A 24799-nucleotide genomic window follows, 5' to 3' on the forward strand; every position below is an offset into this window, starting at 1 on the left:
ATTATAAAATGTACACTTGTCTCAATTTAGACTGTTTTAAATAATTGGAACATTCCTGGAATTTTAATTCTAAATCACATTTTTTAAATAAATTTGATTCTTTGAAATATACAGAAGAAGTTACCTAGTTCACCATAGGTTTTACCACAGATTTCATGTAAATGATCACCCTTATATAAAATGCATAATAACTAAGCTCTATTCCAGGATTTAACAGCATTGGGGAATAGGACACTCACAAAGTGGCATCAACTTATGAAAACAGTGGGATGCTAAGGAGGTAACAGTGGAAAGGTTAAAAAAAATGCTGGTGATATGATGGCTTCTGGAGATTTAAGACTGGAGTTAAAAATAAAGTTTATGCCCAGAATGAGGTTGCATTAGGAATCATAATAAATGTTCTCTAAGAATTGATCATAAGAATAGGGAGAGACTTGGGGCTGGGGTTGTGGCTCAGTTGTAGAGTGCTTGCCTAGCATGCATGAGGTACTGGGTTCGATTCTCAGCACCATATACAAATAAATAAAGTCCCATCAACAACTAAAAAAAAAACAATTAAAAAATTAAAATAGGGAGAGACTAGAGTGGCATTACATGTAGGTTATTTTCATATATGACATGGGTACACTTTTTTGGGGTTCTTTTTAGTTATACATTACAGTAGAATCCATTTTGACATAATTATAAAAGCATGAAATATATATTGTTCTAATCTAGTTCCCAGTGCCTCTCCTTTCCCATCCTTCCACCAAACCCCTGTTCCCTTCTCTCTACTGATCTTCCTGCCATTTATTCATAGTTTTTAAAAATTATTACATGATGGTGAGATTCACTTTGGTATATTCACATATGTACATAGGAAAGTTATATCAGATTCATTCAACTGTCTTTCCTTTTCCCATCCTTTCCCCCTTCCCTTCATTCCCCTTCATCTACTCCACTAAACTTCTATTCTTTTTTTAATCCCTCCCTCTTATTGTAGGTTAGCTTCCACATCTGTTTTTTTTTTTAAACTTTATGGAAGAAAAATGTGATGATGGTCATGACTGACATCCATATTATAAGCTTTTTATAGACATAATTTGATCAACAGTCATATTCTCATAAAATGTATATAAAAAACAATTTTGTAAACTACCACTTAGTATGATGCTTTTGTGTTTTCACTAAACTGATATTGGAGGAAACAGGAAGAACATGAAGTCTAGCCCTAGTTATTTTGTATACTTTAAATCTCTCCGAGTATTTTTCCCACATCTTTTGATGATATAAAAGTGACTGGGGGGCTGGGGTTGTAGCTTAGTGGTAGAGTGCTTGCCCAGCATGTGTAAGGCACTGGGTTCGATCCTCAGCACCACATATAAATAAAATAAAGGTATTGTGTCCATCTATAACTAAAAAAATTAAAATGATAATAGTAAAGAAATGGCTGGGTTTGGTGGTACATGCCTGTAATCCCAGCAACTCTGGAGGCTGAGGCAGGAGGATTGTGAGTTCAAAGGCAGCCTAAGCAAAAGTGAGGTGCTAAGCAGCTCAGTAAGACTCTGTCTCTAAACAAAATACAAAATAGGGCTGGGGATGTGGCTCTGTGGTCAAATACCCTTGAGTTCAATCCCTGGTACCCCCCCAAAAATTACATTGATGGGATGCCATATATTTTAATTCATGTATACACTGTATAATGTTTATATCAGATTAACATATCTCTTCAAACATTTATCATTTCCTTATGGTGAAAATATTCAAAATCCTTCTAATTTTATTTATTATTGTAATATTGTGCTCAGAGTAGTTTTATTTACATCTATCTATCTATTATCTATGTATGCAGTTCTGGGGATCAAACCAAGGGCTTTGTGCATGTCAGGCAAGTGCTCTACCAGTAAGCTACAACTGTAGCCCTCCTAGCCTTTTAAGATATACAGTACATAATTGTTAATCTATAGTTACTCTACTGTGCACTAGTACACCTGAACTTTCTTAGTTTAATTGTAACTTTTGTTCCCATTGATCAATCTTTCCTCATCCTTCTCTCCACCTTCTCCCTAGCTTCTGGTAACTACCATTTCACTCTGAACTTCTATGAGATCAACTTTTTTAGATTGCACATATGAGTGAGATCATGCAGCATTTGACTTTCTGTGCACTATTATGTTGAATAAAAGTAGTGAGAGGGGGCATCCTTGTCTTGTTCTAATGAGAAAGTCTTCAGCTTTTCCTCATTGGCTTATTTCCGCTTGACTTATTTCACTTAACATAATGGCCTAGGTATCTGTCCATGTTGTCATAAATGATGGGGTTTCTTTCTTTTTTATGGCTGAATATTATTCCATTGTGCATATATATCACATTTTCTTTATCCTTTCATCCACTAATGGAAACTTAGCCCATTTCTGTCTTTTTTGCTATTGTGAATAGTATTGTGATAAACACAGTTGTCTCTTTGACATAACCAAATTCATTTCCTTTGGATATATACCTAGTAGTGGAATTGCTGGGTCATATGGTAGTTCTATTTTTAATTTTTTAAGAACCTTCATACTGCTTTATATAACAGATGTACTAATTTACATTCACAACAACAGTGTGAGAGGATTGCCTTTTTTCCACATCTTTGCCAATCCTTGTTAATTTTTTACTTTGTGATAATAGCCGTTCTTACTGGAGTGAGGTATATCTCATCTGTATTTCAGTGATGATTAGTGATGTTGAGCATCATTTCATCTACCTGTTGGCGATTTGTATGCCTTCTTTTGAGAATATATATTTAGGGTCCTGTTGTGGTTCCATACAAGTTTTAGGGTGGTTTTGTCCTGTTCTGTGAAGTTCTGTGAAGTTCTGTGAAGAATGTTATTGGTATTTTGAATGGGATTAAATCAAATGTGTATATTACTTTAGTAGTGTGGATATTTTAACAATATTGATTCTTCCATTCCTTAAGCAAGGAATGTCTTTCTATGTTTTTTTGCCCTCTTTAATTTCTTTCTTTATGTTTTTCATTTTAGACCTCTTTTAAAACCTCTTTGATAAAATTTGCTCCTAGATTTTGTATCTATTATAAATGGGACTGGCTGTCCTGATTTCTATTTCAGATAATTCAATATTGGCATATAGCAATGCTGCTTATTTTGTATGTGAATTTAGTATCCTGCAACTTTACTAAATTAATTTATTACTTCTAATAATCTTTTGATGGTGTCTTTAAGGTTTTCTATATATAAGAATCATATCACCTGTGAATGATGACAATTTGACTTCCCCTTTTCCAGTTTGGGTACTCTTTCTTCCTCTTGCTTGATTGCTCTGATTAGGACTTCCAGTATTATGTTGAATAAAAGTAGTGAGAGGGGGCATCCTTCTCTTGTTCTAATGAGAAAGTTTTCAGCTTTTCTTCATTCAGTAGTATTAGCTATTGGCTAATTATAAAGTCCGTTTATTATTTTAAGGTACATTCCTGATATACCTAATTTATTCAGCATTTTATCAGGAAGGGATGTGGAATTTTATCAGTGCCTTTCTACATCTATTGAGAAGATAAATGTCTCTCATTTTGTTGATGTGGTGTATCATATTTATTGTGTATGTTGGACCATCCTTACATCAGTGGGATGAATCTAACTTAATCATGGTGACTAATCTTTTTTAATGTGCTGTTGGGTTTAGCTTGCTAGTATTTTCTTTTCTTTTTATTTTTTTATTATATAACAGGGCCTCGCTAAGTTGCTGAGGATGTCCTCAAACTTTCCATCATCCTGTCTCTGCCTCCCAAGTCACTGAGATTATAGGCATGTGCCACCATGCCTGGCCCTTGCTAGTATTTTCTTGAGAATTTCTGCATCTATATTCATTAATAATATTGGTCTGTAGTTTTTTGTTGCTGTTGTTTCCTTGTCTGTTTTATTTTTTTAATTAGGGTAATGCTGGTCTCAGAGAATGTGTTTAGATAAATTCCCTCATTCAATTTTTTGGAATAATTTAAGAAGATCTAGTGTTAGTTCTCCTTTAAATGTTTGGTAGAATTCAACAGTGAAGCTTTCTGGTTCTGAGATTTTAATTGATGGGATTTTTTAGTACTGATTTAACTTTATTACTTCTTATTGTTCTGTTCAAGTTTTCCGTTTCTTCATTATTCAATCTTGGTGAGATGTATTTATCCATTTTTTTTTCAGTATTGAGGATTGAACCCTCAGCCCTTTTTTATATTTTGTTTAGACACAGGGTCTTTCTGAGTTGCTTAGGGCCTCGCTAAGTTGCTGAGGCTGGCTTTGAACTCATGATTCTCCAGCCTACTGAGCCTCTGGAATTACAGGCGTGTACCATTGCACCTGGCTTTATCCATTATAGGTTCTCAAATTTGTTGGCATATAGTTGTTCATAATACTTTCTGATTTTTTGTATTTCTTTGGTATCAGTTGTATTGTCTTCCTTTTCATTTGGTTTTTATTTGAGTCTCCTTTTTCTTATTCTAGATCAAGGTTTGTCTATTTTATCTTTTTGAAGAACCAGCTCTTCATTTCATTGATGTTTTATATAGTTGTTTTAGATTCTATTTCACTTATGTCTGCTTTGATATTTATTATTGTTTTTTCTTTCTACTACTTTGAGGGGGGGTTCCTTGAGATGCAGGAATCAGTTGTTTATCTGAGATCTTTCTTCTTTTTTGATGGAGGTGTTGATTGCTACAAATTTTCTTCTTAGTACTGATTTTGTTATACCCCATAGGTTTTGGTCTATTCTATCTCCATTTTCATTTTAATCAAGAAATTTTTGCATTTTCTACTTGATTTCTTCCTTGATCTGTTAGTAATTTCCATGTATTTGTGTATTTTCTAACATTTTTCTTGTTATGGTTTCTAGTTTTATTACATTATGGTCAGAAGAGATGCCTGATATTATTTCAATACTTTAAAGTTTGCCAAGACTTGTTTTGTGGCCTATCATATGATGAATCTTGGAGAATATTCCATGTGCTGAAGAGAAAAATGTGTACTCTGTAGCTGTTGGGTAGAGTGTTCTGTGGATGTCCATTAAGTTCATTTGATCTAGGGAGCCATTTAATTCTGCTGTTTCCTTGTTGATATTCTGTTTGCCTGATCTATCTGTTGCTAAAAGTGAGGTGTTTATGTCCCTTACTATTACTGTGTTGGAGTCTGTCTTTCTCTTTAGGTCTATTTATATTTACTTTACATATTTGAATATGCCAATGTTAGGCATATCCAATATTTGTTGTAGGGAACAATCGAGGCAGGACACTGGATAGGAAACAGGAAGCAGGCTTATTTGGCTGCAGTCGGTTCAGAGGGCACAGCTTTCGCTGTAATCAATCAATCCCCCTGAACCCCTAGTTCAGGCAGTTTCAGAAGTTTATACCCAGTGTGTAAGGGGAGGGACTCAGAAGTTCACAGCCTGCAGAAGTTCACATAAAAGCAGCTTTTTCTTTCACTCTTCTGGGCATGTTAACTCTTCAAGGACAACACCTGAGAAGGGGAGAGCTCTTCCCTGCTTTCTTCTCTCCCCACTGCCATCTGTTACCATGGAGCCCAATTAGTAATATCTTTTCTTATCTTTGAAATGTAAACATCTCTGTGAAGCTCCAGCTGAAGGCCAGAGGCCTTGTTAAAGGATCTTTCTTATCATACTATGCATTTGCTGACACACTTCCCTTAAAAACCTTTATAAATTGTTATATATATATATATATATATATATATATATATATATTCATTCTCCTAGATAGTCCATAAATGTTTGTGGAAAAACTAGTAAAGAGGTGTTCAGCACCTGGAGTGCCAATCTCTTTTAGGCCCATTTCCAAATTTAATTATTGTAAGATAGAGCAACAGGAAATAGGAAGCTTAACTACATTGGACTCTTGTTGAGATTCTTTTGCTGATAGTCCTAAAATCAATTATGGTGGAGATTTCTGGAGAAGCTTAATTAAGATTTTCTGTGGAGGAGGAGTGCCACTACATATATATGTTGTTTTTGTTTCTGTTTGCATGGAATATCTTTTTTTTTTTTTTAAGATAGGGTCTCACTATATTGCCCAGGTTGGCCTTAAACTCATGACCCCTTTGCCTGACAGTCTCTTAAGTAGCTGGGATTAGAGGTCTGTACCACAGTTCCCAGCCCTGCATGGAATATTTTATTCCATCTTTTCATTTTCAGTCTAAGTGTGTCCTTAGAGGCAAAGTGAGTTTTGTGTAAGCAACGTGTAGTTGGGTCTTGCTGTTGTTTTTTTTCTTTTTAATCCATCCACTTACTCTGTATCTCTTAATTGGAAAATCTAGCCCATTTATATCCAAGGTAATTATTGATACGTAAAGTTTTACTATAGCCATTTTGTACTTTCTTTTCTTATTTTATTGTAGTTCTTTTTTCTTATTCTCTACAGTCTTCCTTGTGGCTCAGTGATTTGCTCTAGTAGTGTTTTGATTCCTTGCTTATTTTTTGTTTTTCTGTTATAGATTTTTGCTTTGTAGTTACCATGAGGCATACAAAAAACATAATTTGATTATAACAAGCTATTTTGAAATAATAGCAACTTAACATGACTTTAAAGATAAAGGAAACAAAGAAACAAAATGTACTAATTAAAACTCTATACTTACACTCCATTCCTCCCCTCCTTAAGAATTTTTGGTGTCTCATATCTTTCTACATTGTGTATCTTAGTATAGTTATTACTTTTTTGAATTTTTAATCTTCATAAAATATGAATGGTTATGTACTATGCTTATAAGAACATTCTGAAATCGTGTACATAGTTACTTTTACTAATGAGTTTTGTACCTTTAAGTATCTTTTTTCTTACTTATTAAGGGCTCTTTTAGGGCTGAGGAAATCCTTTTAGCATTTCATGTAGCACAGGTCAGCACAGGCCTGTTAGAGATATGTTCTCTTAGTTTTTGTTTGTCTGGGAAGATCTTTATCCCTCCTTCATTGCTAGAAGACAGCATTGGTGGGTGCAGTATTCTTGTTTGGCAGGTTTTTGCCTTCAATACTGTGAAAATCTCATGCTACTCTTTCCTGTATCATAAACATTCTTCTGAGAAGTCTGCTGTCAGGTGAATTGGGACACCCTTCTGTGTTACTTATTTCTTTTCTCTTAGTGCCTTAAGGATATTCTCTTTATATTTAACCTTTGCAAATTGATTGTAATATGTTTTGAGGTTGATGTGGTAGGGTTAAGTCTGACAGGTGACCTTTGATCTTTCTGGACCTGGATATTTGTAACTTTCTCTAGGTTCGGAATGTTTTGTTATTATATCTTTCAATAAACTTTCCATATTTTTGGCATTCTCAAGTCCTCCTTGAACCCCCAAAACCTGAATATTTGCTTTTTAAATACTGTTCCAAAGTTCCTGTAGGCTTTCTTAACTCCCATTTATTCTTTTTTTTTTCTCCTGTGCATTTTCAAATAGCCTGTCTTTGAGCTTATTACTTATTTATTCTGTTTGATGTGTTCTGCTATTGATACCTTCTATGGCATTTAAATTTTTTTTTCTATTCTGGACAATTTAGTGAGACCCTGTCTCAAAAAAAAAAAAAAAAGAAAGGAGGGCTGGGAAAGTAATTCAGTGGTAAATTGCCCCTGGTTCAATCTCCAATGGCAATAACAGGTGGTGATATTGTTTAGAAAGCTCACTTCCATCCTCTCCCCATTTTAAAGACAGATTTGAGTGTAGGTTTCTTTTCCTTTCTTGTTTTTTGTTTGTTTTTTTGGTAGTGGGGAATGACCTTGGGTTTAATCTCCAAAACCACACACGTAAATACATACACAAAGGTAGATAAGAAACACAAACCACAGTTGGGCACAGTGGTGCACACCTATAATCCCAGCAGCTCGGGAGGCTGAGGCAGGAGGATTGGGAGTTTAAATCCAGCTTCAGCAACTCAGCAAGGTCCTATGCAACTCAGGGGGACCCTGTATCTAAATAAAATACAGAAAGGGACTAAGGATGTGGCTCAGTGTTAATAATGGATTTTTGTGACTCCTATGATAATTTTTTATTTAAAATCCACTTTTTTTTCTGATATAGACACCCCTGTTCTCCTTTGGTAACCATTTTACATTGAATATTTTTCTATCCCTTCACTTTCAGCCAACATATATCCTTAAGACTGTAGTTTCTTATAGGAAGAAAATAGATCTTTCTTTCTTCATTACCCATTCAGCACTCTTTTTTTTGTTTTTTTTTTGAGAGAAGATCATCTTATGTAGCCTAGGCTAGCCTTGAAGTCTTCCAAGTAGCTGTGATCCTAGGTATGCACTACTGTATATCTTTTGATTGGAGAGTTTAAGCCATTTACATTTAAATGGATTATTGGCAGATAACTTTCTGTTTGCCATTTTGTTAATAATTTTCAGTTCTTGTTCCTTTCTTCCTTTGTTCTCTTCCTTTATGATTTGAGATTTTTTTATAGTAGTATGTTTTGATTCCTTTCAATTTATCTTGTGTATCCATACATGTTTTTTGTCTGTGGTTACCATGAGACTTATATAAGATATTTTTTGTTCTAAAATTCTTTTTAAAACCGATAATAATTTAACTTTGATCACATTCAAAACCTTTGTATTCTACACTGCCTCACTAACATTTTAATTTTTTGAGACAGGGTCTCCCTAATTAGCCCATCCTGGCCTCAAACTTGCAAACTTCCTTCCTTAGCCTCCCAGGTAGTTGGGATTATTGGTGTGCACCACCATACCTGACCATTTCATACATTTTTTTAAATATTTATATTTTAGTTGTCATTGGACACATATCTTTATTTTATTTATTTATTTTTATGTGGTGCTGAGGATGGAACCCAGGGCCTCGCACGTACTAGGCAAGTACTCTACCGCTGAGCCACAATCCCAGCCACCCCATTTTATATTTTAATGTCAAATTTTACATCTTTTCATATTGTATATCCATTAACAAGTTAATGTAGCTATTATTGTTTTAATACTTTTATCTCTTAACTTTTACACTGCATTTAAAAGTGATTCACATATTACCATTACAGTATTATAATATTGTGAATTTGACTGTATTCTTATGTTTCTCATGAGTTTTTACACTTTTTTGGGGGGGCGGGGATTGAACTCATTTGAGCACTGAGTCACATCCCCAGCCCTTTTTTTGTATTTTATTTAGAGACAGGGTCTCACTGAGTTGTTTAGGGTCTCACTAAGTTGCTGAGGCTGGCTTTGATCTTGCGATCCTCCTGCCTCAGCTTCTCAGCTGCAGGCATGTGCCACCACTCCCTGGCCACGTTTTACACTTTTATATGTTTCCATATTGTTAGCATCTTTTTGTTTCAACTTGAAGAACTTTGTCGTTTCGTGTGATGCAGGTCTAGTGGTGATGAATTCCCATAACTTACTTTTTGGGAATGTGTTTTGCCTTGCAATAATTTCTAAAAGACAGTTTTGCTGAGTGTAGTATTGTTTGGGGAAGTTTTTTTTTCTCTCTCTCAGCACTTTTGAATATATCATCTCCCTTCCCTATTTGACCTGTAAGCTATCTACTAGAAACCTCAAGATTGTCTTATAAAAATTCCCTTTTATGTTCTAAATTACTCTTCTTTTGTTGCTTTCAAGTATCTCTCCTTTTATATTACTTTTAAGAAATTGACTGTAATCTGTCATGGTGAGGATCCTTTTTATGTTTAGTCTATGTGATATTCTTTGGCTTTCATGAATCTGAAAATTCTCTTCCAGCCATAGGTTTAAGAGATTTTTCTCTCATTATTACTTTAAATAATCTTTCTGAACCTTTCTGTTACCATGCTCCTTTGTATGAATGAGTCCTTTTGGGATTCACATTATATATATATTTATTTTTGCTTTATGCTATCTCTCATAGGTCTCATAGGCTTTCCTCAGTTTTTCATTCTTTCTTCTTTTTGTCCCTTTGACCAAATGATTTTAAATGACCTATCTTCAAACTTGCTGGTTCTTTTTTTCAGCTTGAACAATTCTGCTGTTGAAGCACTCTATGAAATCTTTTAGTTTCATTGTTGTGTTCCTCAGCTCCAGAATTTGTTGTTTTTTTTTTTTTAAATAGTTTCTTCTTCTCACTTTGTTTATGTATTGTGTTCTCTTTTAACTTACTGAACTTTAAAAAGGTAATTATTTTGAAATTTTTGTCAAGCAACTTGTAGATCTTTGTTTCTTTAGGGTGGGTAACTTGTGCTTTAATTTGTTCCTTTGTTGGTGTCATGTTTCCCTGATTATCCTTGATTTCTTGTGGCCTTGCATTGGTGTCAGAACGTGTGAAAAAATAGGCAGCTCTTCCATTCTTTACAGTCTGGCTTCAGTATGGAAAGCCTTTTACCAGTTAGCCTGTGCAGTGGTACTTGGTAGACCATTTGGTAGTGTTCATGGGTGATTTTGCTGCTGGAGTCCTCCGTTATGCTGGCCTCTAGCCTATGTGTTTTTCTGCATGGACTAGTCTGTTGTTTGAGTCTTTGAAGGTTAATCTGGAGCTAGGTTCCACTGGAGTGTTACTATACCCTGGGTTCACTGGAGCCTTGGGTCATTTGGGCAAGCTTGGAGTTGGGGAAAGCCTAAAATCTGAGTTTGGTGTGGCAGCCTTGCCCTGAGATATACCTAGAGCTTGGTTCAATGGTTTCCAGTTTAGAACCTGGTGACATGAGTGCTGACCTGGCACTTGGACAGGCCTGGAATCTAAAGCTGCAGGGGCCAGCCTCATAGAGTATGCCTGGTGCCTGGGACCATAGGGGCAGGTCTCAAGTCTTTACCTAGGGAGTGGCACTGGAACATTTGGCATTGGGATGTTCCTTGAGTCTGGAAGTGCAGACATCCTCATACTGAGGTGGGCTTCAAGTCTCAGTTCACAGTGATGGGGCTAAGATCTCTGATTTTTTTGTATATTAATTTTGGGGGTAAATAGTCAAAATGAAAGGGTAATAGCCATTGATATAATAAAAATAAAGTTTATAACTTCTTTGTTTTATTAAAGAAATTATTTGTGCTAAATATAATAATCATAAACCTGGGCTGGGGTTGTGACTCAGTGGCAGAGTGCTTGCCTTACACATGTGAGGCACTGGGTTTGATCCCCAGCACTACATAAAAATAAATAAATGAAATAAAGATATTGTGTCCATATAAAACTAAAAAACATTTAAAAAAATAATAATAAACCTACATAATATGGAAAATTAAAGTTCCTATAATTATGCTCCCATTGTGCATAACATTACTATTAACATTCACTTTGCATTCTTTTGATATTTTTCTAAAAATTGTTTATAAAAGCTCTTTTAACATATTAAATGATGTAGAAAACATCAAAATCATTGATATGTTTGTGAGATTGCAGAAGTTTTTGAGTTTTTTTTTTCCCCAAAATGAACTGTGAACAAAAAAAATTAATAGAATTAAATAAAGCCAAAGACTATACACAGGAAATTTCCTAATTGGTGATCTCTTGTTATATTAGAGTCTGCGAGATAAATAGATAAATGGAGAAAACAACATTCTGGAGAATTGGATAAAATCATGAAGATGTTCTATAAAAATAATCTAACATTGACCTTAATTAATAAAATTTAATGACCTTACTTCTTCAACCTGCGGGTTAGGAAGTAGGTGTTTATACATTCCCAAAGAGGAGAATCCCTTGTAGGTTACAAAGAGTATTTCTCAACCCCTTGTGTGTTGTGTTGCCTTTTTCCCAATAAGATTGAAATAGAGCATGGTTTCAACAACCTCCTCCTTTCATGGTTGCAAGTTTACATTATTTTTTTAAAGCTAAACTTATTTTTGATAGTTTTTTTTTGAGAATGTAGGTAAATGTTTGGATGGGCAGTATGTTGGAGGATCTCAAAAATCCTTTTCCAACACTATTTAATGTTTTCTAAATATTAATCTGAAATCTATCTCACTTGGTGGGTAATATGAGTTGGTTTCCATTGATTAGAAGTAGTTGTTATCCTCTATGTAGTATCCTCAAGTGGAGAGAGAAGTATGTTTCTTTATTGCATATGTAAAAATTTTTACATACATCATAAATTCAAAAGAATAAAATTTATGCTATAGCTTTCTAAATTCGTAGTATTTAGCTTTCTAAATTCATAGTGTTTAGGTTTAGTGAACCTGGATTATGTAATTTCCATTCTGAGTTTAAAAATAGCTATCATATTTCCTAAATGTGTGATATCTTTACTACTTTTACTTTACTACTGTTACACATGAATATATCACCAGAAGACTTATAATGAGAAATAAAGGAAATAATAAAATTAAATGTACAAATATTAATGGGACATTATATGAGCCCAAACAAAATTTGAACCAGTTTCAATGCTATTTGATATTCTTTTGTTTTCCTTTCTTAACCTGAGATCTTGAGAATTATATATAGCCATGGAACACAATCTAGGAGACTATCTCAGAGGTGTTGGAAAATCTGTTATTGATCAACTGTGACCGTGAGTCACTCAACTAACAACTACTATGTGCTACAATGTCTTCAACTGAAAATTAAACACAATTATTATCTGTGTCACAGGCTTGTCGTGAGAATAGCATAAGTAACATAATAGTGCTTTGAAAAGTTAAGGGTATTATATAATCATGAATGATGTTAAATTATTAATTTAAAAAAGGGTCCTATACAAAGCCAATTTTTAATGGAAAATGGGATATGTTAGTGCCATCTGGTGGAAATACAATGAATTGTATATAGCAATTTTAATATAGAATATAATTTAATATAGATAAGAATTTACAGCTGCAAGAAATCTTACAGACCATTTTCGTTCGTGAATATAGAAAACATTTTCTATGGTGCTCTTGGGTTCTGTAAGAATATTAAGATTTCATTTAGGAGGAAAGGGAGTCTTACACAATTCTTGAAGATCCCCATGTTACTTTAAATAGAGAATTTAGGCTTTAAATAAGTTTCTTATTTAATATGTCTGTAAGATTTTGTTTGAAAAAATTATTTACCTGTTTTAAAAAGTTTGAAAATGACTGCTGTAGATCAACTTCAAATTTGTAAAGATAAGGAAATAGAAATTAAGTGAGAGTAAGAGATTCATTCAAAGTCACATAGTTGGGGCATTAGATCTTTTAGGAATAGTCTTTCTTCAAAGATCAATATTGATGTTCTTTTTCATTCCTAATTTTAATAATTTGTATCTTCTCCCTAATTTTATTAGTCACTGTAGCTAAAAGTTTGTCTTTTTTTTTTAATCTTTGGAAACCATGAACTTTTTTTCCATTGCTTTTCAGTTATTTAATTCCCACTCTAATCTTTGTGATTTCCTCTATGCTTGCTTTAGGTTTAGCTTGCTTCTCCTTTTCTACTTAACTAAGGTAGGAGGTTAGGATATTAATTTGAGATCTTTCTTCTTTCTTAATGTTGAAGTTTATAGCTGTGAGTTTTCCTCTTAGCATTGCTTTAGCTATATCCCATAAGTTTGGGTGTTTTGTGTTTTCCTTCTCATTCATCTCAAGGTATTTTCCAATTCCCCTTATTAGTTTTTTACTTTGACTCATTAGTTATTTAGGTATGCATTGTTTATTTTCCACATTTACTAATTTCCCAAATTTCTTTTTGCTGTTGACTTTTAACTTAATTCCATGTGAACAGAGAACATACTTTGCATGATTTCAATTCTGTTCAATCTAATGTAGCTTTGTGTGGTCAGTGTATGTTCTATTCTGAACTATGTTCTATGTGCAGTCTGCTATAGCTGTCTGTTATGGTCTAGTAGGTTTAAAGCATTGTTCAACTTCTATATATTCTTTTTGGGATTCTACTTACTTGCTGTATCCATTATTGAAAAAAAGGGTATTGAAGAACCCAAACTACTATTGTTGGATTATGTATCTCACTTCAATTTTGTCAGTTTTTTGCTTCATGTATCTTGGGACAGACACAAATGTTACAGTTTACTAATGAATTGTCCATTTATCATTATAAACATTCCTCTTTATCTCTATTGACATTTTTGTTGTGAAGTTTATTTTGTCTGATATTAGCATACCCACTCTAGCTGTCTTATACTCTAGCTCTCTTATTATTGTTGTTTACATGGTATGTTTTGTTCATACTATGTAAACAACATTTATCTCTAACCTCTTTGTATCTTTGAATCTAAAGTGTGTCTTTTATAGGCAGCATATAGTTGGATTTTGTTTTTTCAATTTAGTCTTACATCTGTCATTTGATCGTATTGTTTAATCCATTTATAGTAAATGTTAATATTAATATTATTGTATTTATGTTTGATATTTTTCCTTTTGTTTCTTGTATGTCTCATGACTAATTCCCCCCCCCCCCTTTACTATCTCTTTTGACTTAGATTTTTTTAAAAAAAATTAATCAATTTTTTTATTTTGGTAAAATACATATAACAAAACTTGCCCCTTTAACCATTTTAAGTGTTTGATGCAATGGTATTAATTATATTCACAATATTGTGGAGCCATACTTCACCACTATCTATTTAAAAAACTTTTCATCACCTGAAACAGAAACTCTGTAACCTTTGAGCATTAACTCTCCTTCCTTTACTTCCCCCATCCACTGGTAATTTGTAATCTATTTTCTGTCATGAATTTTCCTATTCTAGATATTTCATGTAAGTGGAATCATTTAGTATTTGTTTTTAGTATGTCTGGCTTATTTCACTTTGCATAATATTCATCCATGTTGTAGCATGTGTAAGAACTTAATTCCCTTTTTTAACCATTGATTTTTTTTTTATTGTGGTAAAATACACATATAAAGTTTACCATTTCAAACATGTTTAAGTGTATAATTAGGTGACGTTAAGTATATTCACAGTGTGGTGTAACAATTTTTAGAACTGTTTCATTATCCCAAACAGAAATAATCTACCCATTAATCAATAACTCCCCATTTTTCTTCTCTCAGCCACCAAATAACCTCTATTCTGCTTTCTCTCCTTATGGCTAGGTACTTCATGTAAGTGGAATCATATAATAATTGGTTTTCTGTATCTGTTCTGTTTTTTGGTACTGGGGATTGAACATAGGGGTGTCTAACCACTGAGCAACATCCCCAGCCCTTTTTTATATTTTATTTAGAGTTAGGGTCTTGCTGAGTTGCTTAGTGCCTCAATTTTGAGCTTATTTTTATTTTCTTGTTTGGTCATTTGACTGATGCCCCAGTTCAGATTCCTCCTTTTTTTTTTTTTTAATCTTTTCATGGCCTCCTAGATGTCACTCCTGCATCCTTGTAATCCAGTTATTGGTCAAAGGTTGTGCTTAAGTCCACTTAGCTTTGAACTCAGGATCCTCCTCTAAGTTGCTTAGGAACTTGCTAAATTGCTGAGGTCGGCCTTAAACTTGTGATCCTCTTGCCTAAACTTCCTGATTTGCTGGGATTACAGGTGTGCACCACCACACCCAGTTTATCATTATTTCTTTCAATATGTTTTGTCCCTTTCTCTTCTTTCTGTTACTCCCATTTCACATATGTTGGTGTGCTTAGTGGTGTTCCACATTTCTCTGAGCCTCTGTTGATTTTTCTTATTTTTTCCTGTTTGTTTTTCAGATTTGTAGGATCTATTGATCTGTCTTCAATTTTGATTATTGTTTGCTTTGCCTCTTAAATTCTAAATCCCGAATTTTCATTGTTTCTTTTTTATAATTTATATTTATAATCTGATTTTCTATATGATGAATCATTGCTATCATATACTCCTTTAATTCTTTAAACATTGTTGCCCTTAGTTCTCTGAATGAATTGTAGTAGTGACTTTGAAGCCTTTATTAAGTGCAACATTAAGGGCATTCGTAAAGGAAGTTTTTATTGCTTTCTGTTTTTCTTCTGTATGGGTCACAGTTTTCTGTCTTATTGCATATCTTGTAATATTTTGTTTAAAACTAGACCTTTTGGGGCTGGGGTTGTGGCTGAGCGGTGGAGTGCTCACTTAGCATGTGTGAGGTGTTGGGTTTGATCCTCAACACCACATAAAAATAAATAAATAAGATAAAGGTGTTGTGTCCAACTACAACTATAAAATAAATATTAAAAAACTATACATTTTGAACAATATATTGTACCAAGTCTAAATGCTATTTCTCCCCCTTTTGAGCTTATTTTTATTTTCTTGTTTGGTCGTTTGACTGATGCCCCAGTTCAGATTCCTCCTTTTTTTTTTTTAATCTTTTCATGGCCTCCTAGATGTCACTCCTGCATCCTTGTAATCCAGTTATTGGTCAAAGGTTGTGCTTAAGTCCACTTAGCCAGTTTAGGCTTTCCCCTTTCCTCTAGAATGTGTGTTTGTTTAGAGGTTGTTTTCACATTTCAGGAAGTTTACTGTTTTACCCGGCTTTCAGGCAGGGACTAGTAATGAAACCAGAGTTTTTGAGATGAGACTAGATTCCCCGCTATGCCAATTTCCTTCTGGGTTCTTGTCTCATAAGTTTGAAGAGTAAAATCCAGGAACAATCACGGAAGGAAAACGTAAGCACAGTAGGATTTATTTAAGTGAGAAAAGAGAACTCCCGCCATGCAGAAAACCCATTTTGCTGTGCTAAATTAGTACCTTGCATATGGCTCTGGGTAGAGCATGGAACAAAAGCTGTTAAACAGGGCATGGAAAACAGCACCAAGGCTATCCCCTTCCTATAATTTCCATCTGGGTTCACCCCCACCTTCCGGTTTTCCCAACTCTGGGACAAAGGAGTTGGCTGAAGGGGTTCCCACAGGTGACCCTCTAGGCCTTTTACATTTGAAATAGGCCTGGTGTTGCTCATTAGTATTTCCACTGGTTAGCCTGCAGGTGTTGTTCTGCATTTGAACAAGACCTCAATTAGGGCCCATCACTTTTGATTGGGGATCATTCACTATTCTTATTCAGTAAGATTCTTTCCCTGTTTGACTGAGAAAGCACTGTCTTGGGCATATAGTCTCAGAACTCTAGGTATGAGATGATTTTATTTTTAAACTTAGCTTTCTTACAGTAACCCTTCATCTTAGCATAATTTTCAGTTGGTGTTTGGTCAGAGGTTCTGCTTAAGCCCCTCGATCCACTCAGGCTCAAGCTGTTTGCTGATGGATCTGTTTATGCTTTCAGTAATACTTTCTAGTCGCCTCACTACAACCTCTGATTGTGCCTGAGTGGGTGCAACCTAGCACAGATACACAGCCTTTTGGGCCCTCAGGGATAAGTGTGACCCAAGAGATGTTCTTGTTTTTTTCTTTCCTTGGTCTCTGTGCTAACCTTCTGGCTTGTCTGCTGCTTTAACTTGTTGCAAGATTACCGAGGAGCTACCAGCCAGTCTCCTCATAATTGCTCACCACCCAGATCTCCATTGTTTTCAACAAGGTGCACTCAGTGTTCTCTTAACTGCCTGTTTCCCCTCACTCCCCAGGCAGAACTTCTCTGCCACACGACTAGAGCTGGGAATGTGACTTGCTTCTCTGAGAATTATACCCATGCTTTATGAGTGTATACTGGCTGTATGTTACTTCTAGTCTTCTTAGTTTTGACATGGAAGCTCTGCCTGATGAATCAACTGGGGTAAAGGTGATCAGGGTATCAGTATTCTTCACCTGAAATTCCCATGGTAGAGTCCTTAGCCTAAGAGTGAAAGCTGAGTGGACCGAAGAAGCCAAGTCTTCATAATTGTGCCTGCCCTGAATAGTAATTCCATAACACAGGCCTGAGAATGGTAAGAAGGGCTGGTAGCCAGCCCCTCCTAAGGTGAAACCAGAGCCTAGCATTTCAGGAGAAGGAGGGGGAGAGAATTTCCATCTTCTTGACCGCACCCACCACATAGAGCCAAAATGGATAGAAGTAGTTTAAATGACACAGATTCTCACTGTTTTTAATGAGATTTCGTTTATATTCATGAACAAATGTTTCCCCATATTTCTATATGCCCTTATGACACACTACCAATTTTATGTGGTTGTTTGTCTTAATTTTCAAATGAATGGTCACTTCACAGAGGTGGAGAAGGGTCAAAAGAGCTCCTTAAATCACTATTGCCAAAGTTTCCTTTGTTATTGGTTGTTTTAAAGACTTGTAGTAGAAAGTTTAATGTTACATAACCCCCATTAAATAGGCTTACAGTGACTAGGCTAACATTATATCGTTGTTAACAAGCTAAAACTTTGTTTTCTCAATTCTGGGTCTTTTTTTTTTTTTAAGAACATTTTGTATTTCAAAATACTGTCTTTAACTTAGTTTAATTTACCAAGATTTATTGAAATACTCCCCTGGAATACCAATGGTGAATGATCTTTATTTCACTTTTTCAGTTTTCAATTTTGAAATCTTGAGAGTCATAGTAATATATTGTGTGTGGTTATCAGAATGTCCAATAGAGAATATGTCTTGGTAATTAAAGCAGAGAACTGAAAGTCAAATTTCTCTACTCCCCATCTTTTCAGCTCTCATTCTACCTACGAATCTAGAATATATTAGAAATCACTCTTGCTTTGTTGGTTCATTCAGCTGCAAAATAGAACCAATAGTGCTTCACAAGGGTATCATAAGGTTTAATGAATATTGCTAACACATTTGTTTCTGTGATAACAGCTGTATTTATTTTATTTTAAAATGCATTTATATTTCTTAGACTTCAAAATGTGCCCACTAACTAAAAGCTTAAATACATGTGTAAATTATTTTAATGCAGTATATATATTTATAGCAAATTAAAAAGAGCATTAATATAATCACAGTGTTGAAATGTTGGCTCTCTCTTGAGGAAATTGTGTTTTTTCTAGAGTTAGGAAGTATTGCTGTATAAAATTGACTTTTATGTTAGTTGGCTAACCATCTCTTGTAGTACAAAATAGAAAAATTTGAATAAAGTATGATTATGTCTTCTTAATAATATGTAATCTTTAAAATGATATATATTGAAATATAAATATGTACATACACAGATGTATATATATATTTTTCCCTTTTTAATGATAGCCAAAGCTATGATATTGGGAAGATGGATATGAATTCTGTTGGGCCAGAAATGCTGGTAAGGATCATATTAAATATTGGAGAAGTTGGGTGGGGGGTGGGGATTGTGACTCAGTGGTAGAACACTCACCTAGCATATATGAGGCACTGGGTTCGATCCGTGGCACCAAATAAAAATAAATATTGGAAAAGTCAATTGAAGAAATAGTTTATGGAATTGATACAAAGTTATAATACTCTACCCCCCATTTGTGAATAGATTATCTGTGGGACACATCATTTAACATCTTAGTGCATTAGTTTCCATAAAATGTAAATGGTAATATAATATAACCCAGAGCTTCACAATCAACCCATGAGTTAATATATATAAGGGATTTTAAACAGCGTTTGGCTATTTAATACAACAAAATATTATTCATTCTTAAATAAGAAATAAATTCTTAAAATGTGGATGAATCATGAGGGCATTATATTTTTTAAAAAATATTTATTTTTTTATAGTTGTAGTTGGACACAATACCTTTATTCCATTCATTTATTTTTATGTGGTGCTGAGGATTGAACCCAGGGCTCCGTGCATGCTAGGTGAGTGTTCTATTGCTGAGCCACAACCCCAGCCCCATGAGGGCATTATATTATGTGAAATAAGCCATTTACAAAATGATAAACATTGTTCTATTTATATGGGGTACCTACAGTAGTCATAATATTCAGAGACAGATAGTAAAATGATAGTGGCAGGGACTGGGAGGAGGGGGAAATAGGGAATTATTGTTTAATGGATACAGAGCTTTAATTTTGCAAGATTAAAAGGTATTGGAGATGGATGGTGGATAGTGGTTGTATAACAGGGTGAATATTTGTAGTACTACTAAACTGTACACATAAAAATGGATAAAATTGGTAGGAAAGATGGAATGAGACAGACATCATTATCCTAGGTACATGTATGATTGTACAAATGGTGTAACTTTACTTCATGTACAACCAAAGAAGTGAAAAATTATGCTCCATTTGTATACAATGAATTGAAGAGCTTTCTACTGTCATGTATAACTGATTAGAACTAATAAATTTAAAAAAACACTTAAAAATAGCTAAGATGTAGTTTACCACAATTAAAAATTATATACTAATATAATTATGCATTTTTATGTGGTGATATATAGTGATATTGTCACTTAATGGAATATTATATAGCAATGATAATCAATGTACTATAGTAATTGCAGCAATACGCATGTTTTCACATGTAATGCTGAATAAAGAGAGCAAGATAAAAGTTTGTCATGGTGGGCTGGTGTTATAGTTCAGTGGTCGAGCGCTTGCCTCCCATATGTGAGGCACTGGGTTCCATCCTCAGCACCACATAAAAATAAATAAAATAAATAAAGATATTGTGTCCATCTTAAAAAAATCTTTAAAAAAAAAACTAGTCATGGCATATGTTGTGGCATATGCTTGTAGTTAGTTTCTTGAGAGGCTGAGACAGGAAGATCAGTTGAGCCTTGATTTCCTTGGAGTTTGATACCAGCCTGGTCAAGAGCAAAACCCTGTCTCAAAAAAAAAAATGCAAGATACAATTTAACATATACTATATGATTCCAGAAGTATAAATGCCAAAATCAGGCAAAACTAATATATGATATTGAAAGTCAAGGGATCAAGTTATCCTTATTTGGAGTAGTATCTCAAAAGAAGTATGAGGTGCACTTGTTGCTTTCAATGCTCTGCTTCTTTTCTTTCTTTCCTTCTTTTTTGTTTTTGGTGCTGGAAATTGAACCCAGCTAAGTAGGCAGCTCCACTGCCCCCTAACCAATGCTGTTTCTTGATTTCTTTGTTGTTAAACGTGTTCATTTTGTGAACATTCAAGAGATGTACTCTTAAGATTTTTTAATTTTTTATGTGTATATACTTCAAATAAAATTACAAACATAGATTTAAAAAGCACTAGTACAAGTGAAACAATTTGGGTAAATAAGTGATAAAACTTTGTGACACTGACCTGAAGTATGTAGAAGTTGTCCATCAAAGTTAACTAGTGTAGTTGAAGAAGCCTTTTGGTAATAGGCTTTGTACTTGGGGATCATACAGTTAGAAAAGAGGAAGAAGAGGATTCCAGGAGGCAAGGGATTTAGATGAGAGAATATCTGAGGAGGAAATGAAGATGGAAAATAGCATAGAAACCTGAATGAAATGGAATATTCATATTGTGAAGTTTGGTGAGGTAACATTATGAAGTAGTTTTTCTTTTATCCCAACAGTACTTTATTGAGGTCTAATTTATGTAAACTGCATAAATCTTAAATGTACAGCTTAATGAATTTTAATATGTAATCTTGTGACCATCATAGAGATAAAGATACAGAAACTTCTATCAATCCCTAAAGTTTCCTTGGACCTGTTCTAGTCAATATTTATTTCTTTCAAGGGAAAAATTAACACTATTCTTTTATTATAAATTATTTGGGGCTGTTCTTGAGCTTTGTGTAAATGGAATCACTCAGTATGTGCTGTTTTGCATATGATTTCATTTGCTTTACATAAATTTTGAGAATCATCCATTTTCGTCTTTCTGATGATTTGACCCTTTTATTATTATAAAATAGTTGTAGCTACAGTAGTTCTCAGAAATGCCATATTTATTCCATAAAAGTTCTCTAGGGAGCTTATAACTTCTTAGAGAGTTATTTCATAATAATAATGACATTGAGTACTTTATATATATCTTATTAGATCCATTATAGTTTTTGAATTAAAAATGAGAGATATGATATCCTAAATGATATTTCTCTATATTTGCATAACACTAATGAATTTAATTTTTTAAAAAATCAATAAATCACCTTTCTTTGGTCCTGCTATCCTCATTTTACTTAGAGGAATTTCACTGAAGTAGGGCTGGTTCTTTCAAATTGTGAATCTATAGATGCACATGTCCACACTGACTAGAATTATATGTTTTATCAACACTGACCTGGCTGGAAAAACTGACTTGATTAGGAGATGCTTTATTTATTTTAAAATGTAGCTGAATTGGGAGAAATTCTCTCCATAGGAAGTTTTATCTGTTCATACCAAAATGGTGTTGGGGATGCCCTGATCCAATAAATTGATTTTAACTACGCTATAAAGCATTTGAGGGACATATTATATCTTTCTCTTTTGATGTAGGCCTAATAACAATGCTACCTAGATGGTAGGTTTTAAGTTGATTAAATTAAAAATCGTCATGCCTTATTTGCCTTTTAAAAAAATATTTTATTTAAGTTGTAATTGGACACAATACCTTTACAAGATTCATAGACAATATTTGGTATCTGGTACCATAATGACAAGATGTATCTCAAGACTATGAAGTTGCTTAAGGAATGATATTTCATACAGGAGACACATTTGAGTAGATGCCTGTCACTGTGTAAGTGCTTGTGAGCTGCTGTGTTGCAGTTTAACCTTCAGCTAAATGTTTTATTTCATTTTTAATTGCAGGCTAAAGTTCTACGGTTACTAGCTACTGCCTATTTGGATTGGGATGACAGAGAATATTATGAAAAGGCCCTCAGCGCTATAATCCTAGCAAACAAGGTCTGAGAGGTTTTACTTTTGAATATTAATACAATATATTCAAAATTTAAAGCTTTAATTCACATTTTTAAATCCAGTTTAGACATTTGTTTCAGTATTCTTTTTTAATAATAAATTATTCAAATCTCTTCTATAGAACAGAAAGGTAAAAAAATATATATTGTTATGATCTGAATGTTTGTGTTCTCCCCAAACTCAAACATTGAAATCCTAACCATTAAGGTGATGGTACTAGTTTAGGACTTTGGGAAATGAATCTCTCTTGAAAAATGGAATTAGCACCTTTATAAAAGAAGCCCAAGGGTGCTTGGTTGCATGTTCTACCATATGGGGATACACTGTGTGAGAATGAACAGTCTCTGAGAAAGCAGACCCTTATCAAAAGCTGAATCAGCTAGTACCTTAAATTTGGAGTTTCCAGCCCCCAGAACTGTGAGAAATAAACATATGTTTTTATATGTTACACAATTTATGGTATCTTGTTATAGCAGCCCACAAAAGAATAAAACAGACATGCCTGTCTGTCTGTCTCTGGCTCTATTTAATGCTGAAAAGCCTTTATTAATATTAAAATATTTTTTTAAATTTAAAAGTATAAACATTAAGGAACATTTTCAAGAGTTGTATCCTTTTACTCATTTATTTAATTTACTAAGATGCAAGTCCTAATAAAAAATAGGGACCAAGATGACTCAAGAAGTTGCATACTAACTATATGTTTTTCTGCCAGCATCTTTGTTTTTGTTCATTGGATGCAGAAGTTGCAGTTTTTTTTTTTGTTTTGTTTTTTGTATTTATTTGTTTATTTAGTGATTCTGACAATTGAACCCAGGGCTTCACACATTGCACTCTGCCACTGAGCTACATCCAAGTCCTTTCTAATTTTATTTCAAAACAGGGTCTCACAAATTTGCTCAGACTGGCCTCAGACACAGCCTTCTACCTTGGCCTCCCAAGTAGCTGGGATCCCACTGTACCCAGCCCACCAAACATATACCTTACGTAAACTAGTTAACATGTTTTAGGTTTAAAGTATGAAGCAAAAAAACAGACGTGAGCTTTGGGATGTAAAAATTAAATTTCAAAGAAGATACTGACCCATAGACAATGGAAAGTTTCTGAAAGAGCTCTTTTTTTTTTTTTTAACCTGGCTGCCTGAAGAATTTTTCTTAACTCTTCCTCTATTGAAGAATCACAAAAGGAATTGCCATATTTTTAGAAATATTGGAGTGCCACAAGAAATCAGGCATGTGCTCAAAGGTTACTCTGTAAGGCAAACTTTACTTTTGCAGAACAGTGTGCTACCAAATAAAGTGTGGCAAGCAATCACACTTGGGTGGGCAGTCTGCCTGTTTTTATCCCTAATGCAGAAGGTGAGGCAGAATATTATGGTGGAGAAATGTGGAGGAATCCCAGGCTCTGATAGGAGAAGCTCAGGCTTGCAATCTACGTGACTGGCTAATTTTAAAATTAGAGTGGGCAAAGGGAAGGGCTATAGTTAAAATAGCTATGACTGGATACAGGTTGGGAAGCTCGAAATGGCTGCAAAAATTGGATCTTTCACCTTAATTTTACATTTAAGGCTAAATACTATATTCTCAAAATGGACCATCAGATTTTCTCTTTCTCACAATGTGATGAGGCACAAATCTCAGGAATCCAGATTGTAACAGTGGTTCCACTTTATGTTTTGAATATTGATTGCCCTTGCTACTCTGCCACTGCAAGAAGTTGCAGTTTTATAGTAATGATTATTCACTTGCATTGCTCATGACACATCACGTGACATAATAGCCTAGTTATTGAACCTGACATAGCTAAAATAGGTACATTAGGATTTCAGTTGCAATATACATCTTTAAACAGGTTTATTTGGAAATAATTTCAAATTTACAGAAAAGTTGAAATAACAAAAATAGTTCAAATAACATCTCTGTATATTTTACCCAGGTTCACCTGTTATAAATATTTCGCAAGCTTATGAGGTACTCGCCTTCCCTTTCCTTCTTCCTTCCCTCTCCTCTCCCCAACTTCTTTCTCTCTATATCTCCTCAATAATGAATTTTCATTTTTCCTCTGATGAAATATTTAGTCTAGCTGGGTATTGTGGTACATGCCTGTAATCTCAGTGACCCAGAAGGCTAAGGTGGGAGGATCAAGAGTTCAAGGCCAGCCTCAGCAATTTACTGAAACCTATCTCAAAATTAAAAAAAAAAAATTAAAATAAAAGGAACAAGGATGTATCTCAGTAGTAAAGCACCCCTGGATTCAATCCCTAGTA

General features: G+C 34.2%; 1 protein-coding gene across 1 annotated transcript in view; it reads left to right on the forward strand.

Annotated features, from left to right (window-relative positions):
• Tex11 (testis expressed 11) overlaps nucleotides 1-24799 on the forward strand; it is a 299055-nt gene that overhangs the window by 104586 nt on the left and 169670 nt on the right. Inside the window, exons 10-11 of the mRNA XM_027935840.2 lie at nucleotides 18934-18988; nucleotides 22423-22518. Of these exons, the coding sequence (XP_027791641.2) occupies nucleotides 18934-18988; nucleotides 22423-22518 (151 nt within the window). The remainder of the gene's footprint in view (nucleotides 1-18933; nucleotides 18989-22422; nucleotides 22519-24799) is intronic.

Source organism: Marmota flaviventris, chromosome X (assembly GCF_047511675.1).
Source record: "Marmota flaviventris isolate mMarFla1 chromosome X, mMarFla1.hap1, whole genome shotgun sequence".
NCBI classification, from domain to species: domain Eukaryota; kingdom Metazoa; phylum Chordata; class Mammalia; order Rodentia; family Sciuridae; genus Marmota; species Marmota flaviventris.